Genomic DNA, 18973 nt, shown 5'->3' on the forward strand with positions numbered 1-18973 from the left:
GAGATATGATTGTTGGAGGTTATTTTCGCGCTTGGGTTTGAGTATAGTGCCATAATAGTGGTCACTAATTTTTGATTGAATCCAAATTTGAAAAGAGTGTGTCTAAGGAAGTCCCAATTTATGCGGTCAAAGGCCTTCTCGGCATCTAGTGATATTAAAGTTGTTGGAGTTTTAGTTGAGTTGGCGTACCTAATAACGTTTATTAATCTCCTTGTGGCGTCTGCGGGTTGTCTCCCATGGGTGAATCCCATTTGGTCATTGGCCAGAAGATACGGGAGAAAGTTACTCAACCTATTGGCTATTATTTTGGAGAACAGTTTTATGTCTGTGTTGATGAGGGAAATGGGGCGATAATTGGTCATTAGTTCAGGGTTACCTTTAGGTTTTGGAATCAGGACAATCGAGGCCTCAAGCATTTCCTTTGGAAATAGCCCCCGGACTGCGGCAAAGTTGAATACTTCTGCAAGGTGAGGAGATAAGAGTTTACTGAAGGTTTTGTAGTATGAATTGTTGAAACCGTCGGGGCCTGGGGATTTGTGGAGGGGGAATTTGTTAATAGTATCTTCTATTTCAATAGGGGAGAAAGGGGCAGACATAAAGGCCAAGTCGTCGGTTGTTAAAGAGGGAAGATTGATTGAGTTGAGGTAGTCATTGATATCTTGCGAGTTAGGTTGGGAAGAGGAAGAAGTTGGTTTGAGGTTATATAATTTTTGGTAAAATTGGGCAAATTCGTTAACTATGTCTTGGGGGTGGGATAGAATGCCGTTTTTGGAGGTGGCTACTATTCTGTTGATTCTATTGTGAACTCTTTTATTCTTTACCCTATTTGACATGAAAGAAGTTGGTTTATTTAGTGCAGAATAATATTTAAATTTTGAGGATTTTACTACAGCATCATAAGGAGTGCTGATAAGTGATTTGAGCTTTTGTCTCAGAGTCAAGAGTTCAAGTTGGAGAGAGGAAGATTGGGAATGATGGGCTAATAATTCGGATTCTTTATTGTGGATTTTGGTTTGGACTTCTAAGATATTCCTTCTATTCTCTTTTTTAATTTTTGATGAAATATCAATGAAAATACCTCTGAGTACAGCCTTGTGGGTGCATCAATTATTGAAAGGGTTGGTTGAGGAGGATTTGTTATCTAGGAAGAATTGGGAAATGGCCTTTTCTATTTTTTGCTTGTGAAAGGTGTCGTGAAGGATGTTGGAGTTACATCTCCACATATTAGCTTTCTTAAGAGGGGGACCTAATTGAATAAGACTGTGTACTGGTGAATGATCAGAGAAGGACTTTTTGCCTATAGAAACCTCCTGGAGTCTGGGGAGAGTGAACACGTCTGTAAGGATTAGATCAATCCGGGATGCGGACTGATGTACGTCTGAAAAGAAAGTGTACTCTCTTGACGACGTGTTTAGACACCTGAAGACGTCGAAAAGTTCGTTTTTAAAGATCCACTGATTGTTCCTCTCTGATAGTTTGGTATGGGGGAGCCACTGCGCATGACAAACTCCGCTTACAAAGGACTTTCAGAACAGCAGAGAGAATTATAGGCTCCCCCCTGCCTAAAATCCAGGATCTTTATGATAAGAGTATTCGATCCCACGCATTGAAAATTTCATCCGATCCCTCTCACCCGGGACACTCCTCATTCCAACTACTCCCTTCAGGACGTCGCTTCAGAGTCCCCAAATGCAGTACCAACCGCCATATGAACAGCTTCTATCCACTCTCTGTTCAACAATTAAATCGTCATGTGTAGACTATATACTGTATCTGTCTTGTTAGATGTTACTTGTTGTATCTGTTGTTATATATTATGTTGCCTCTTTGCCACAAAGAATTCCTTGTATATATGTAATATGTACTTGGCGATAATAAATTTGATTGATTGATTGATTTAGGTTATTTGAGGGACTACGGGTGTGTGAGGAAGAGTCAACAGTGCTATCCAGTGTAATGTTGAAATCTCCAGCAAGAATTAGTTCACCTTTTCTAACCTTGGAAATGATTTTCAGGAGCTTGTTTAGAAAGCGAAGCTGGTGCCGGTTGGGGGCGTATAGGTTAACTAGGGTACAGATTTGTTCATTAATTTTGCAGATCAAGATGAGGTATCTACCGTTAGTATCTTTATGTTCATCTATGATTTCAAAGGGAGTTGAAGAACTTATCATAGTGATTACACCTGCTTTTTTCTGAGGGCCACAAGATGTAAAAATGTGGGGGAACTTTTTGTGGTGGAGGTGTGGATGGTTGTTAATCATGGTTGTTAACTCCTGAATACATGCAATGTCAATGTGTGATCTTTCTAGTTCCCTCCAGAGGGAGAACCTCTTCCATGGGCTATTTAGGCCTTTCACATTGTAGGAGGTGAGTTTAAAACTCATGATAGATCTAATTTGGATTAAGTATGGGGATGATCAGTAATGTAGCTTGGAACCTGGAGCAAATGAATACAATGATAGAGAATAAACCAATACTCGAATACAATCGGTATGTATCGGCAAAAGAAACAACCTGTAAAGAGAAAAGTAGATTGTGAACAATAAACAGTAAACATAAGCAGAACACTAAATAATGAACTGCTACTAAGCACTCGGGGTATTACACATGGACGGGTAATAGTGAAACCCAATGTAAACGTGAAAAGAACCTAGTAGACATTAAAGTTATTTATCATTTTCCAGTATTTTGTCTTGGTCTGGAGATGGATTTTAGAAAATTGGCGCCTTCCTCTGGGGTGAAGACAGGGATAACTTTTCCCTGGTGGCGGATTAGGAGCTTGAGGGGGAACCCCCAATTGTACGGGATTCCTTTATCTCTGAGGGCAGAGGTGACGCTGGAAAAGGAGCGTCTAGCGTCCAATGTGAATTTTGACAAGTCAGGAAAGACCTTCAGATCACTGTACGGGTCCGGGAATGTTTTTTTGTCCTTTAGGTACTTTAGAATTTTTCCTTCGTTTGGAAGAAGTGTACCCTCAGGATTGTGTCCCTGGGGATATCAGCTGCTAGTTTTGATGGCCGTGGAAGTCTATGAGCCCTGTCTATCTCGAGATCGGAAGAAGAGAGGTTTGGGATAGCTGTTTTGAAGATATCTTTAATATGGTCAGAGAGATGTTCTGGAGGAATGCTTTCCGGGATGCCACGTATCTTTAGATTGTTGCGGCGGCTTCTATCCTCCACGTCTGAGAGTTTGAGTTTGAGTTTGTAGACCTCAGCAGAAAGTTCCTTTAAGTCAAAGGACGAATCAGTTGATTTGCGTTCGAGTTTTTGTAGTCTCTCTTCATGATTGATAATTTTTTCAGAGAACTTTTCGAAGATTGAATTTAATTTCAGGTCAAGCTGTTTACTGTGGTCTTTGAAGTTTTTGTCCATATCCCTTCCCATTTTTTCCATTTTTTCAGATAGATTAACCAAGTATGAAAGTACGTCTCCCTGTAGCGATTCGAGACTTGCTTTGGAATCCTTTAAAGATGGAAAATCTTCTTCATAATTGTAACTTGGGAGATTTTTCTTGGCCTTGGATTTCGCGGGGGAGGAATTCGGAGAGATAACCTCTGACTCTTCGTCCGAGCAAGATTGTTCGTGTGAAGAGGTATGAACATTTCCCCACACTCCTGGAGCGCTTCTTTTAAGTCTCTGAGAAGTGTCCATCTCCACGAGGAACTGGTTATTTTTACCAGTATTTAGGGGTATGTGTTGGGGGTAGTAGGTTTGCTTTGTGGGAGAGTTAAGCCTGCGTGGTGAGCGGGATCTGCTTCTATTAGTAGTAGTAGCTCTATCGCTGTTAACTTGGCGTTGTGGGAGAGCTTTGTTGCCTCTTGGTAGGTTAGGGATTTTTGAGGCAGGAGAGGAACCTTTGTTTCTAGTGGTGCTCATTCTGGAGATAAGGAGAGATTTTATGGATGTGTAAAGCGTTGTCCGACTCACCCCCCTTGTTTGTTTTTATGTTTCCCCCTTTTTACTTGAGTAGTGGTGGCTGATTTAGAAGATATAGGTTCACAAAGAGTATGGGAAAAAGAGCTTCACCTTTTAAGATATAAGCCACCAGGTGGTGCTATTGTGCTGAGTGTTCCCCAGACCAGTCTCTCTAATAGGAATTGTGTGCTTTGAGCTTGTTGTTATCACAACTTAGCTCTCTGTCCATTTTAGGGAGTGAGATTAACCCTTGCTTTTATAGTAACACAACAGGGCTTCCCACTCAGGCAGTGTGATTAACCCCTCCTCAGATTTTAGTATTTCTTGGGGCAAGAGGGATGTGAGGGTCTGTTATCCTCAGTATATACAACCACAGCGGCTCCCTGCTAATAAAGTTTGTGGTAAGTTTTATTACTAGTCCGCTTCTTAAGCTCCCAGCCATCTATTAAGGAAAGACCTTTCCCTGATGTAGGCACAATTAGAACCACAGCATTGCTCCCTGGCTCATAGTGAGCGGTGATCCTTGTCTCTATATCAGTGCTGGCTAGCTGTTCTTTCAGAGCTTTTTCAGAGCCTGCTGTGCTCGTCAGCTCTAGGGGGATTCTGTGCCACTGCAGATGACCCACCTCTTTGGTTGCTGGCGTGGCAGGCGTGGCAGTGTCCCGGTGACGAGAATTCGGCAGTGGCACCTGCTCCTCCCGGTCTTTCTCTCCTGGTCTGCGGCGTCTCCAGTGGTTGTAGATCTCCTAGGAGAGAGGGGAGGAGGAGCCAGGCCTCATGTAGAAAATTTAGTCCCTGGCTTCAGGTCTGCAATGAGGTATAGGCCGCAACATCTTCAATAAGGGCCAAAATTAGTCCAAAATGATCTTGAAAGATCCTGTAGCTTTTTAGGAAGCTAATAAAGAGGAATCTGAGCTTGGATGGTTCAAAACCGCCGCAGATTAAGTCGGATTTTGCGGGTTTCACTGGAGCACCCGGTTCCTATGTCCATATGGTACAAGGCATAGGCCACGCCCCCTCACTGTCTTCTATTTCTAATGGAATTTGATAACTGCAGCATTTTTTAAATCTGCAGCATCGATTCTTTCCACATTTTATTACCCATAGAAAACAATGAGAAAGTCCAAAAAACGTGCAAATATTCAAAATAGCCTTTTTTCCACCAAGGAGCGAGTGCAAAGGCTCTGGCCAGCCATGGTAGTTGTGAAAACATATTCCAAGACTCTTCATGTTAAAAATCACACTTTTAACTTTCCAAGATAAAAATCGTATAAACATGTATGACGGGGAACATACAAGACCTCCAAAGCGTTTCAACACTAGAAATTTAGTTACATGTACTGAGCAGAAGAATAGCATTTTCCAAAAATTCCTATTAGGATGTTGGCATATGTGTGTACACCTTATTGTACAACCTTTGCTTAGATTTCAGCATTAAGACGCTTTAATGCAATATGTGATTACTCGCGCTACGGCAAGCTTTAAGCTTACTGATTGTAAAGCTATGTTGCTGATTTTTTGCTTTTATGCGCTTCCATTCCACTGCTTGCTCTTGCTTATAAATTTTTATATCTTAGTTACACAGGATTCGTATTTTGTAGTATTTTGTATCAGTGACAGTCCCAAGATGATTCATGCTAGAAAAAAAAGGGAATGGGGCACTAGTTGACTTTTTTTTCCTCTGGTTGGCACTATTATACCTCTAGACCAGAAGATGCGAGTGCTCCTGAAAAGGGTCGGGTATCCTATGCGCCCGAGGAGTGCCGAAGTTACATCTCTAGCCACCCCCCACAGACTCCAGAGCAGTAAGTAGGCAACAATTGCAAAAACTTTGTATGCACTCTATGTTCTGCTACCAGACACCCTATCATTTTTTACTAATTCTTAGGTACCATGAAGCCTCTTTGGCTCCAATGCAAATTCTGTAACTGGATTACACCCAATTATCTTGTGTCACCTAGCACTGGTCTTCTTATATGCAGCACCATCCATATTAGGCTCCTCTGGTATCAAGACATGAGTGCGACTGCAGTACCCTCACCCACTGAATTCTAATGATTACTCTGGATTCTAATGATCATTCTTACCAATAGCACCGTTATTAATTGTGGTTGATATAAATTAGATTTTTTTGAATATCTTTTGTCAGAAATTAAAATTAGTAATTTGCTTTTTCCTTCACAAAAAAGTTTATCTTTTATATTGTTTTTGAATCTCAAAATTTTCACGCTCTGACAGTCTTCGGTAGGGAAGGTAAACAAAACACAAAGAAAAAACAGAGATAACTGAAAGCAACTAACATACAAACACTCCCCAGAGGTGAAGAGGTATATAGGGAAGGATATGAATGTACCAACCTAATGAGAATAGGACAATGAGGAAAACATACACCCAAAAACAGCATGCCACAATCTCCAGTAGCAACAATGATCTTCCATTCAGCACAACGTCTCCAAGGAGGTAGGAAGTAAAGTTTTCACTGACAAGAAAAAGAAAGTCAGACCAGGTTTTATAGGGAGAGGTAATGACCAGATCAGAAGCAGCTGAGAATAGAGCTGCAAATTTCTGACATGAAATGAAACCAAATCTATTTAATATGCGACACAAACACATAGGCTAAATGGAAGATCTGCTATTCACAAAATGCAGTGATCTTCTAACTCCACATCTACCAGGAGGTCGTGACATACTCTTGACAAAAAAATGGGGAATCTGCAAAAAATATGTAATATATGAAACAAGCCTTAATGAAAAGGGTTATACAATTTCCCAAAATGCACATACGCATTTTCTTGTAAATTGGAATGCAGCACAGACATTATCACATCCTTTTTAAAAACATCCCTTCCTCGTCTCTCATGCCACCAAAAATTTTAAGAGGACCTGTCAGCTGGATTTTATACTGTTAACTAAAATCATGGCTGTAATGGCTCTTTGAAGCTGATTAAAATTGCACCTTTTTTGAAGAATTCCATTTTGTCATTCTTCTGTAAATCAGTTGTGGAAGTTTTATGCTAATGATTCACATGTGCCGCGGGACTGGATGTTGCTCTTGGTTACCTTTTGCCAGTCTAGGTATTTTCCACCCAACTGCCTCCGATCTATAAATGACAGGTCTCTATTAATGATGAGCGCGTATACGCGTTGCTCTGGTGTCCTCCGAGTACTTTAGTATGCTTGGAGATTTAGTGTTTGTCAACATGTCAGCATGATTTGCAGCTGCTAGACAGCCTGAATTCCTGTGTGGAATTCCTAACAAACAGGCAATCTTCACATATATTCAGCCTGTCAAGCAGCCGCAAATCATGCAGCTGCGTCGACACAAAAGAAATCTCTGAGCACGCCAAAATACTCGGAGGACACCTGAGCATGCTCGGGAAAACCCAAGCAACGAGTATACTCGCTCATCACTAGCCTCTATTTCTAAGTGACCTGTTTGCTTTGGTCGAAGTCTCACATAGGCGCTGTCATTCCCTGGGGCTGGGCATGTGTAGTGACTTCCAGATGACTGCATAGAAATCAATCTCTACATGCACCGCCGCTGTCAGTGCTGGCACCTGCGTGAAATTTTGGCCAAAGAAGACAGGTCACTGGAAAAGCAGTGGCCTGTCAGTAGTAGGCCGAAAGTCAGCGAGAGAGCGGAGAGTTGCACCAGATTAGCATAAAATCTTCCACAGCTGATTATGAAAAATCACAAAATTGACTTCTTCAAAAAGGTATAATTTTAATCAACTTCAATTCAGAATTACATCCATGACAGGTCCTATTTAATACTTGACTATTGTAGAGTAGTAATCCCAAGATTTGGACAGGTTATTAAGGTTCCCAAAGAAAGAGCATGCTGCACATCTACCTTTCTGAATTAATAAAACCATTTTCAACCATTATTGTACTATACAAATCACATTGACTCCTAAGAAAATCTAAAATAATTCTAAGAAATAATAAATAAAATCCTACATATTATCTGTGTGATGCTAGAAAGCTTTGTTTTTTTTAGTGTTTGAGGTTAGAGACACTTCATTTACTTTTGGTCTTTCATTTAATGGTCCTCCAGCGCAGACATTAGATTTCCCTTTTTATTCTGTTGCATTACTTTTACCCACTACCTTCACAAGTCTTTCAGCAGCACAAGAAATTAATGAACAGTGAACACGATGCATTATTTGCCATCATGTTTTGTATTTCTAGAGGTCTACAGTACCTGACTAACCCCAGACCTGTTGCTTGTGGCATTACAAAGTTTCTTTGGGGAATGCTGATCCAGAAGCCTGGATATAATTGCCTTCTGGGCTTTTTTTTTACTATATTTACCAGGCCATATTAAAGGAAATTTGCCAGCAAAAGGAACCTGCCCCCTTAACCATTTACAGTGGCTTGCAAAAGTATTCACTTTTTTTGTGTTTTGCTACCTCTCAACCTGGAATTTCACAGTTTTTTTGAGGGTTTGTATCACTGCAAGTAAAGAACATGCCTACAGCTGTGAACATTTGGTTTTCTTTCTATTGTGAAGCAAACGACAAATAGGACAACATAACTGAAAACTTCAGTGTGCGTAACTATTCACCCCCTAAAGTCAGTACTTTGTAGAGCCTCATTTTTCAGCAGTTACAGTTTAAAGTCGCTTTGAATAAGTCTTCCACATCTTGCCACTGGGATTTTTGTTCATTCCTTAAGGCAAAACTGCTTCAGATCATTCAAGTTGGATGGTTTCCTCTGGTGAACAGCAATCTTCAAGTCTGACCAAAGATTCTCAGTTGGGTTAAGGTCTTGGCTTTGACTAGACCACTCCAAAACTTTTACACATTTCCCCTTAAAACATTTGAGTGTTGCTTTAGCAGTATGCTTTGGGTCATTGTCTTGTTGGAAGGTGAACCTGCGTCCCAGTCTCAAATTACTGACAGACTGACACAAGTATTGCTCAAGAATATCCCTGCATTTTGCACCATCAATCTGCTCCTTGACTCAGACCATTTTGCATGTCCCTGCTGCAGAAAAACATACTCACACCATGATGCTGCCATCCACAAGTTTAAGGCTATGTGCACACACTGCGGATTGGTCTGCGGATTTTTCCACATGGATTTTGCAAAATCTGCAGGTAAATCCGCAGGTCAAAAGACCTGCGGTTTACCTGCAGATTAGCCTGCGGTTTAGCCCTGCGGCTTCACACCTCTACAATGGAGCAGGTGTGAAACTGCTGCGGATTCCGCACAAACAATTGACATGCTGCGGATTTGAACCCGCAGCAAATCCGCGCGGAAAAATCCACAGCATGTGCACAGCGTTTTTTTGTTTTTGATAGATTATAATGGTACTGTACAATGCAGCAGAAACTGCTGCGGATCTGCAGGGCCAAATCCGCAGCAGAATCCGCAGTGTGTGCACATACCCTCACTATGGGGATGGTGTTCTTGGGGTGATGAGCTATGTTGGTTTGGCGCCAGACTCTGCCTTTACCTTGGTGGCCAAAAAAGTTATATTTTGCTCTCCTCTGACCACAGCAACTTCCTCCATACATTTAGGAACTCCCCCACATGTCTTTTGGCAAACTCAAAACTAGCTTTACAATTTTTGTGTGTAGGTAAAGGCTTTTTCTGCCCACTCTTCCATAAAGGCCACCTCTATCTGCTTTTTGTGCTCATATGAACAGATACACCAGTCTCTGCTTGGGAACTCTGCAGCTCCTACAGGATTACGTTTGGTCTCTGTGCGGCCTCTCTGATTAATGCCCTCCTTACCGGGCTGAGTGTTTTGGAGGGTGTTCCTCTCTTGGCAGGCTTGTTGTGGTACCATGTTATTTCCTTTTTATGATAATGGATTTGATGGTGCTCTGGGGGATCATCAGATATTGGGATTTTCTTTATAACCAAACCCTGACTTATACTTCTCTTTGTTGCTGACTTGTTTGGAGATCTCCTTGGTCTTCATGGTGTTGTTCGGTTAGTGGTGCCTCCTATTTAATGGTGTTGCAGCCTTTGTGACCTTTCAGAAAAGGTAAAGTGTATATACTGACAGACACTTAGACTGCACACAGATGGAATTCCTGTCCTTAAGCATGTGAATTATGAAGGGAATTGCTTGCACCAGTAATTTTTGTAGGCTTCATAGCAAAAGGGGTGAATACATATGCACATGCCAATTTTTAGGTATTTGAACCCATAAATTTAATGTGTGCCTTTTTCTCACTTCTCTTCTACTTAGACTATTTAGTGCTGATGCATCACACACAAATTGGATTACAAAAATATTTAAACACAGCTTGTAATGTAACAAAATAGGTAAAATACCAAGCAACTGTATATGATGATGTAGGTAACTGAAAGATTAATGCATTGATAGCTTCATATTTGCTCCCCGTTGCATTACTGCAGATAAATTTATGATTTTGTAATTATTTGAATAAATCGTTAGGTGCTTTATCTCAGGTCATTTACATACAGTGGATATAGTAAGTCTACATACCCTTTTAAAAATTACATTTTTTTGTCATGTAAACAAAAAGATACCAAGAGGAATCATTTCAGAACTTACTCCATCTTTAATGTCGTATAATCTGTACAATTCAATTAAAAAATAAATTGAAATCTTTTTGGGTGGAAAAATAAAAATAAAATAGTTGTATAATTATGCACATCCTTAATCTATTACTTTATTGAAGTACCCTTTGAATTTATCACAGCATTCTGTCTTTTTCAGTCTAACAGCAAGGCTTCAGCTTTTTAGCAGAGGCCTGAAGGTTTTGTTGCAAAATTGACTGATACTTGAATTTTTTCAAAATTCCCTCCAACTTGAATATTGACCTAGTTCCAGCTGCTGAAAAGAAGCTGGAAAGCATCATTCTGCCTCCACCATGCTTCACTTTGGTTATGGTGTTCTTTTGATGATTCACAGTGTTGGCTTTGCTCCAAGCATACTTTTGGGAATTATGGTCAAAAAGTTCATTGTTGATCTCATCAGAGCATAGCAAATTTTCTCCACATGCCTTTGGCAGACATGATGTAGGTTTTGCCAAAACACAGCCAGGCTTTATTGTTTTTGCTTTGTAAGAAAAGGCTTTTGTTTTGCCACCGTAACCCACAGACTAGTCATAAGCAAAATAGGCAATATATATGAAGAATGCAGGAGAACGTCATGACATACAGTACACAATGAGTACTTGCCAGAAATTCGTGAAGTTCCTTTCATTTTGCTATAGGGGCCTTCCAGACAAAATTTCTTCTCATCGTTTCGTCAATTTTTGAGGGCATCCAGTTGTAGGTAAAGTCTCTGTTGGGCCAAATTTAAGCCACTTTTTGATTGGTCTTCATTGGTATAACTACTGCCTGGTAAAAGTTTTTATACCCATCTCCTGACTGATAACGTTTAATAATGAGATCCCTTTGCTGTGTTTTAAGCTGTTTACAAACCATGGTTTTTGCTGTAAAATACAACTAAGAAAATGTCATGAAAATCCAACTTGAACAGCTAAACTTTAGGTGGGGTTATGTTGTGAGAATAAAAGAAGAAGCGATCCAGCTGAGTGCTCTGGTGATTTATAACAACAGAACGTTGTTAACGCGTTTCTGGCTAGACGCCCTTAATCATAACAACTAGTGAATGTTGCCAGTTCCACTATATACCCCCCTCTTTAATAGGGGAAATTAAGTGCAAGTGGAAACATATGTGTTAGCAAATAATGCTGTATTATACAAAAGTGAATAAGTGAAAAAACAAAACCACGAAAATAAATGTTGTGAGTTCATTTTCCCCTTCACCGTTGATGTCTGATGAACTCCCTCTGCTGGTGAAGAGAGGTAGTGAAATTGATTGGGATGGGAAAAACCTGTCATCTGAACAGGCGGAGCGTGATTGGACACCCGGAATCACTGAGTGGATATAAGGCAGCTGATGCCCTGCAGGGGTGGTGGTGATCCTTTCTGCTCTGAGCTCTTGCAAACCAGTTCAGTCCCTGTCTTCTGAAAGCTAAGTTTTTTCTCTCTTATTTTTCCATGAGAGATTGTCTGTTTACTTAGTGTTTGTGTTCTGCCTGCCCTTGTTGGTTCAGGCTGAGCTCCATTTTTGTCTCTGGTCAAGTTGATCTTTTGCTCAGTCTTCAGAATATACCTGAGTGCTGATATAGTGATTTTGAAGTCTAGCGACTTCAGGGCCTTTTTTCCTATCAGACGGTTGGGACATTTTTGTAGGGTTTTTTGCGGATTGCAGCCAGCATCTTTTCTGTCCTGTCCTATCTAGTTAGTGGGCCCCATCGTTTGCTCAACCTGTCTTTCTGTCTGTGTTTGTCTTTTCATCTGCTTTTCACCGACAATACATGTTGGGGGCTGTCTTTTGCTTTGGGGTCTGCTCTGGGGCAGTTTAGATTTCCCCTTTCTTTCTTTAGGCTTGTTTAGTTCTCCGGCTGTGAACGAGGCGTCTAGGGCACCGTAGGAACCCCCCACGGCTACTGTTAGTTGTGTGAATAGGATCAGGGGTCTGCAATCCGATAGCTACCAACCTCTCCGGTTTTCTGGACTTAGCTTGTATTTTTGTTTTTTCCTCCTTCGGTGACTCATTCATAACAGGGTTAATCAGAATCACTGAACATGATGGCAGCTGTCTAGTGATTACTATTTAACCCCTTTCTGACATGAGACATAGTATCCTGTCCACGGTACCCGGGCCCCTATGACCGAGGATGGGATAGTACGTCTCAGCGATCAGCGGTGCTCCCGGCTGATCGCGGCCGGGTTTCAGCTGATTATCACCGCTGATACCCGGCACAATGTGTCAGGGGCAGTCATGGACTGCCCCCGGCACGTTAACCCCTGGCACACTGCGATCAAACATGATCACAGTGTACCAGGGGATTAGGGAAGCATCAGCAAGGAGGGGGCTCCCTCCGTGCTTCCCTGAGACCCCCAGCGCAGAGCGATGTGCTGCGCTGCTCTGGGGGCCTCCTTCCCTGCAAGATGGCCGTGGGGGCCTGCAGGGAGGCGGCTTACTCAGTGCCTGCAGAGAGCAGGAACGAGGAAGCCTACAGCAGCGCCTGTCAGATCACTGATCGGACAGAGTGCTGTCCAAACTGTCAGATCAGCGATCTGACACATGACAGTGATGTCCCCCCCGGGACAATAAAATAAAGTGAAAAAAAAAGTGTAAAAATAATTTATAAAAACTCGCTAAATAAATCAAAGAAAAAATATTCCCTATTAAATTCATTTTTTGGAAATAAAAAATAAAACAATGAAAGTACACATATTTAGTATTGCCGTGTCCGTAACTACCCGCCCTATAAAACTGTCCCACTAGTTAACCCCTTTAGTGAACCCCTTAAAAAATAAAAATAAAAAACAAAGCAAAAAACAATGCTTTATCATACCGCCGAACAAATCGTGCAATAACGCGCGATCAAAAAGACAGATAAAAATAAACATGGTACCGCTGAAAACGTCCTCTTGTCTCGCAAAAAACGAGCCACCACACACTTGCAGAATAAAGTGATGCAAATATAATTATTTTTTATACAAAATTGTTTTCATTGCATAAAAGCACCAAAATATAAAAAATGATATAAATGAGGTATCACTGTAATCGTACTGACACAAAGAATAAAACCGCTTTATCAATTTTACCACATGCGGAACGGTGTAAACGCACCCCCCAAAAGAAATTCATGAAATGCTGGTTTTCGTTCATTCTGCGTCCCAAAATTCACAATAAAAAGCGATCAAAAAGTGTCACATTCCGAAAATGGTACCAATATAAATGTCAACTCGTCCCGCAAAAAATAAGACCCCACATGACTTGGTACGTCAAAATATGGAAAAATTAAAGCTCTCTAAATGTGGTGATGCAAAAACTATTTTTACAATAAAAAGCGTCTTTTAGTGTATGACAGCTGCCAAACATAAAAACCCGCTAAAAATAGTAGATAAAGCCCTCCTTTATCACCCCCTTAGTTTGGGAAAAATAATACAATTAAAAAAAATTATTTATTTCCATTTTCCCATTAGGGTTAGGGTTAGGGCTAGGGCTAGAGTTAGGGCTAAGGTTAGGGTTAGGATTAGGGCTAGGGTTAGGGCTGAGATTAGGGTTAGGGGTGTGTTAGGGTTGGAGTTAGAATTGAGGGGTTTCCACTGTTTCACATCAGGTGCTCTCCAAACGCAACATGGCGTCTGATCTCAATTCCAGACAATTCTGCATTGAAAAAGTCAAACGGTGCTCCTTCCCTTCCAAGCTCTGCCATGCGCCCAAACAGTGGTTTACCCCCACATATGGGGTATCATCCTACTCAGGATAAATTGCACAACAACTTTTGGGGTCCAATTTCTCCTATTACCCTTGGGAAATAGAAAATAGGGGGCAAAAATATCATTTTTGTGGAAAAAAATATGATTTTTTTATTTTTATGGCTCTACGTTATAAACTTCTGTGAAGCACTTGGGGGTCCAAAGTGCTCACCACACATCTAAATAAGTTCCTTGGGGGTCTAGATTCCAAAATGGGGTCGCTTGTGGGGGGGTTTCCACAGTTTAGGCACTTCAGGGGCTCTCCAAAGGCAACATGACACCCGCAGGCCATTCCATCAAAGTCTGCATTCCAGAATGTCACTACTTTCCTTCCGAGCCCCGACGTGTACCCATACAGTAGTTCTCTCCCACATCCCACATATGGGGTATCAGCGTACTCAGGAAAAATTGGACAACAACTTTTGGGGTCCAATTTCTCCTGTTACCCTTGGGAAAATAAAAAATTGGGGACTAAAACATCATGTTTGTGGGAAAAACATGATTTTTTTATATTTTTACGCCCGGGCATTATAAATTTCTGTGAAGCACTTGGGGGTTCAAAGTGCTCACCATACATCTAGATAAGTTCCTTGGGGGGTCTAGTTTCCAAAATTGGGTCACTTGGGGGGGTTTCAACAGTTTAGGCACATCAGAGGCTCTCCAAACGTGACATGACAGCCGCAGACCATTCTATCATACTCTGCGTTCCAAAACATCACTACTTCCCTTCCGAGCCCCGATGTGTGCCCACACAGTAGTTTTCTCCCACATATGGGATATCAGCGTACTAAGGACAAATTGGACAACAACTTTTGGGGTCCAATTTCTCCTGTTACCCTTGGGAAAATAAAAAAATTGGGCACTAAAAGATCATGTTTGTGGAAAAAATATAATTTTTTTATTTTCACGCCCGGGTGTTATAAACTTCTGTGAAGCTCTTGGGGGTTCAAAGTGCTCACCACACATCTAGATAAGTTCCTTGGGGGGTCTAGTTTCCGAAATGGTGTCAGTTGTGGGTGGTTTCCACTGTTTAGGCACATCAGGGGCTTTCCAAACGCGGCATGGCGTCCGATCTCAATTCCATCCAAAAAAGTCAAATGGCGCTGCTTCCCTTCCGAGCTCTGCCAATGCACCCAAATAGTGGTTTAGCCCCACATGTGGGGTATCAGCATACTCAGGACAAACTACACAATAACTTTTGGGGTCCTGTTACCCTTGGGAAAATAAAAATTGGGGGTGAAAAGATCATTTTCGAGGAAAAAATATGATTTTTTTAATTGTACGGCTGTACGTTATAAACTTCTGTGAAGCCCTTGTGGGTTCAAAGTTCTCACCACACATCTAGATAAGTTCCTTGGGGGGTCTAGTTTCCAAAATGTGGTCACTTGTGGGGGGTTTCCACTGTTTAGGCACATCAGGGGCTGTCCAAACATGTCATGGCGTCCGATCTGAATTCCAGCCAATTTTGCAGTGAAAAAGTCAAACGGTGCTCCTTCCCTTCTGAGCTCTGCCATGCGCACAAACAGTGGTTCCCCCCAATATATCAAGAATCAGTGTACTCAAGACAAATTGCACAATACGTTTTTCAGTCCAATTTCTCCTGTTACCCTTGGTAAAATAAAAAAAATTGGACCTGAAGTAATTTTTTTGTGAAAAAATGTTAAATGTTCATTTTTTTTAAACATTCAAAAAATTGCTGTGAAGCACCTGAAGGGTTAATAAACTTCTTGAATGTGGTTTTGAGCACCTTGAGGGGTGCAGTTTTTAGAATGGTGTAACTTTTGGGTATTTTCTATCATACAGACCCCTCAAAATGACTTCAAATGTGATGTGGTCCCTAAAAATAAAATGGTGTTGTAAAAATGAGAAATGATGGTCAACTTTTAACCCTTATAACTTCCTAACAAAAAAAAAACTTTGGTTCCCAAATTGTGCTGATGTAAAGTAAACATGTGGGAAATGTTATTTATTAAGTTTTTTGTTTGCCATATCTCTGTGATTTAAGGGCATAAAAATTCAAAGTTGGAAAATTGCAAAATTTTCAAATTTTTTGACAAATTTCAATTTTTTTCACAAATAAACGCAAGTTATATCAATTAAATTTTACCACTAACATGAAGTACAATATGTCACGAGAAATCATTGTCAGAATCACCTGGATTCATGGAAGTGTTCCAGAGTTATGACCTCATAAAGGGACAGTGGTCAGAATTGTAAAAATTGGCCCGATCATGAACGTGCAAACCACCCTTGGGGGGTAAAGCGGTTAACATGAGATTAAATGTGATTGACTATTTCTGAACACAATCACATTTCCAATTATGCAGTTGCATTATGTTTGCTTTGTTTTGTTATATATACATTTTTCTTCTTCAATATGATTTCATTTTTTTTCTCAATGGTTTCATGGGGATTACAAGTGACATTAAAGGTGGAAAAAGTTCTGAAACTATTTTTCTTGGTATAATTTTTTTCCTTGACAAAATCCTGGAATTTTAACAAGGCTGTATAGACTTTTTATATCCACTGTACAGTGCCAGTCTCCCTCTCTTGATAGCTGGCTATCTCGCTGATATCAGGCAACAGGCAGGAAACCTTGCGCTCGCGCTCTTAGGTGCCATTCTGGGGTTCTGGGTATACTGGCTTTAGCATGCTGCTATGCATATGCTGGCCATCGATGCTGCACACCAGAACATTTCCTGGGGTGGCGCATACATAGTATCATAGTGTGGGCGTGTTCATGAAAAAACATTATTAAACACATGTCCTGCACTATGTGTAACTTCACATGCTTAAGATCTTCCAAAGCTGCCTGAGATCAGAGTGTGCACGCACCCACGCTGATTGGTCACCCACCCAGACACTGTGAGCTATCCACTGGGCTCCTAAACTGTCAGTGGGCAGAGGCAGAAGCAGGAATTACAGTTTAAGAAGTGCTCATTGTGAGCAAGTCTGTACTGTAAATCAAGCAAGCTCATGGACAGTGCTGGATATACAAATTGAAGGCCGTAATAAGAAAACAAATCCAGAAAATCACCTTGTCTGATTTAGCAAGATATGTTTTGCAAATTATGGTTGAAAATAAGTATTTGGTCATTAATAAAAGTTCATCTCAATATTTTGTTATGTATCCTTTGTTGGCAATGACAGAGGTCAAATGTTTCCTGTAAGTCTTCACAAGGTTGGCACACACTGTTGTGGTATGTTGGCCCATTCCTCCATGCAGATCTCCTCTAGAGCAGTGATCTCTTTGACCTGTTGCTGGGCAACACGGACTTTTAAATCCCTCCAAAGGTTTTCTATGGGGTTGAGATCTGGAGACTGGCTAGGCCACTCCAGGACCTTCATATGCTTCTTATGAAGCCACTACTTTGTTGCCCTGCTGGTGTGCTTGGGATAATTATCATGCTGAAAGACCCACCCACATTTCATCTTCAATGCCCTTGCTGATGGAAGGAGGTTTGCACTCAAAATCTCATGATACATTGCCCCATTCATTCTTTCATGTACACGGATCAGTCGTCCTCATCCATTTGCAGAGAAACAACCCCAAAGCATGAGGTTGCCACCCTCATGCTTCACAGTAGCTATGGTGTTCTTTGGAAGCAACTCAGCATTCTGTCTCCTCCAAACATGACAAGTTTTGTTTCTACCAAACAGTTCTACTTTGGTTTCATCAGACCATATGACATTCTCCCAATACTCTTCTGGATAATCCAAATGCTCTCTAGCAAACTTCAGATGGGCCCGGCCATGTACTGGCTTAAGCAGGGGGGCACATCTGGCACTGCAGGATCTGAGTCCCTGGCGGCGTAGTGTGTTACTGATGGTAGCCTTTGTTATGGTGCTCCCATCTCTATGCAGGTCATTCACTAGGTCCCCCGTGTGGTTCTGGGATTTTTGCTCACCGTTCTTGTGATGATTTTGACCCCCCCAGGGTGAGATCTTGTGTAGACCTCCAGATCGAGGGAGATTATCAGTGGTCTTGCATGTCTTCCATTTTCTTATTATTGCTACCACAGTTGATTTCATCACACCAAGCTGCTTGCCTATTGCGGAATCAGTCTTCCCAGACAGATGTGGGCTACAGTTATGTTTCTGGTGTCCTTCGACAGCTCTTTGGTCTTCTTCACCTAGTGGAGTTTGTACTTTGACTGTTTGAGGTTGTGGATAGGTGTCTTTTATAGTGATAAGAAGTTCAAACAGGTGCCATTACTACAGGTAATGAGTGGAGGACAGAGGAGCCTCTTAAAGAAGAACTTACAGGTCTGTGAGAGACAGAAATCTTGCATGTTTTTAGGTGACCAAATCCTTATTTTCCACCAAAATTTGCAAAATAAATCTTACCAAATCAGACAAGGTGATTTTCTGGATTTGTTTTCTCATTTTGACTCTCAAAGTTGTGGTCTACCTATGATGTCAATTACAGGCCTCTCTTAACTTTTTAAGTGGGCGAACGTGCACAATTGATGGCTGACTAAATACTTTTTTTCCCCACTGTATGACCTTGTGATATTTCAGTTTTTCTTTTTTAATAATTTTGCAAAAATGTCTACATTTCTGTTTTTTTTTCAGTCAAGATGGGGTGCAGAGTGTACATTAATGAGAAAAAATGAACTTTTTTGAATTGACCAAATGGCTGCAATGAAACAAAGAGTGAAAAATTTAAAGCGGTCTGAATACTTTCTGTACCCACTGTATATTACATACTCATTTGAGATTTATAAGGGTTAAGTCACATATATACATTTTTAAGTAGCTGAATTTTCATTTTGGGGTTAAAAGACTCTC

At 41.0% G+C, this 18973-nt stretch overlaps 1 protein-coding gene across 22 annotated transcripts in view; it reads left to right on the forward strand.

Annotated features, from left to right (window-relative positions):
* Window positions 1-18973, forward strand: part of LOC141054300 (protein unc-80 homolog) — a 305587-nt gene that overhangs the window by 100387 nt on the left and 186227 nt on the right. For 21 of the 22 annotated variants that reach the window (XR_012221396.1, XR_012221397.1, XM_073551595.1 and 18 more), the window contains exon 18: window positions 5621-5719. The exons of the other annotated variant lie outside the window; for it this stretch is intronic. Coding sequence is in view for 19 of the 21 variants with exons in the window: in XM_073551595.1 (XP_073407696.1) it covers window positions 5621-5719 (99 nt within the window). In the remaining 2 variants the exon portion in view is untranslated. The remainder of the gene's footprint in view (window positions 1-5620; window positions 5720-18973) is intronic. 22 annotated transcript variants of the gene reach the window in all.

Source organism: Dendrobates tinctorius, unplaced genomic scaffold, assembly GCF_039654945.1.
Source record: "Dendrobates tinctorius isolate UK_male_01 unplaced genomic scaffold, ASM3965494v1 ptg000177l, whole genome shotgun sequence".
In the NCBI taxonomy this organism is placed as follows: Eukaryota; Metazoa; Chordata; class Amphibia; order Anura; family Dendrobatidae; genus Dendrobates; species Dendrobates tinctorius.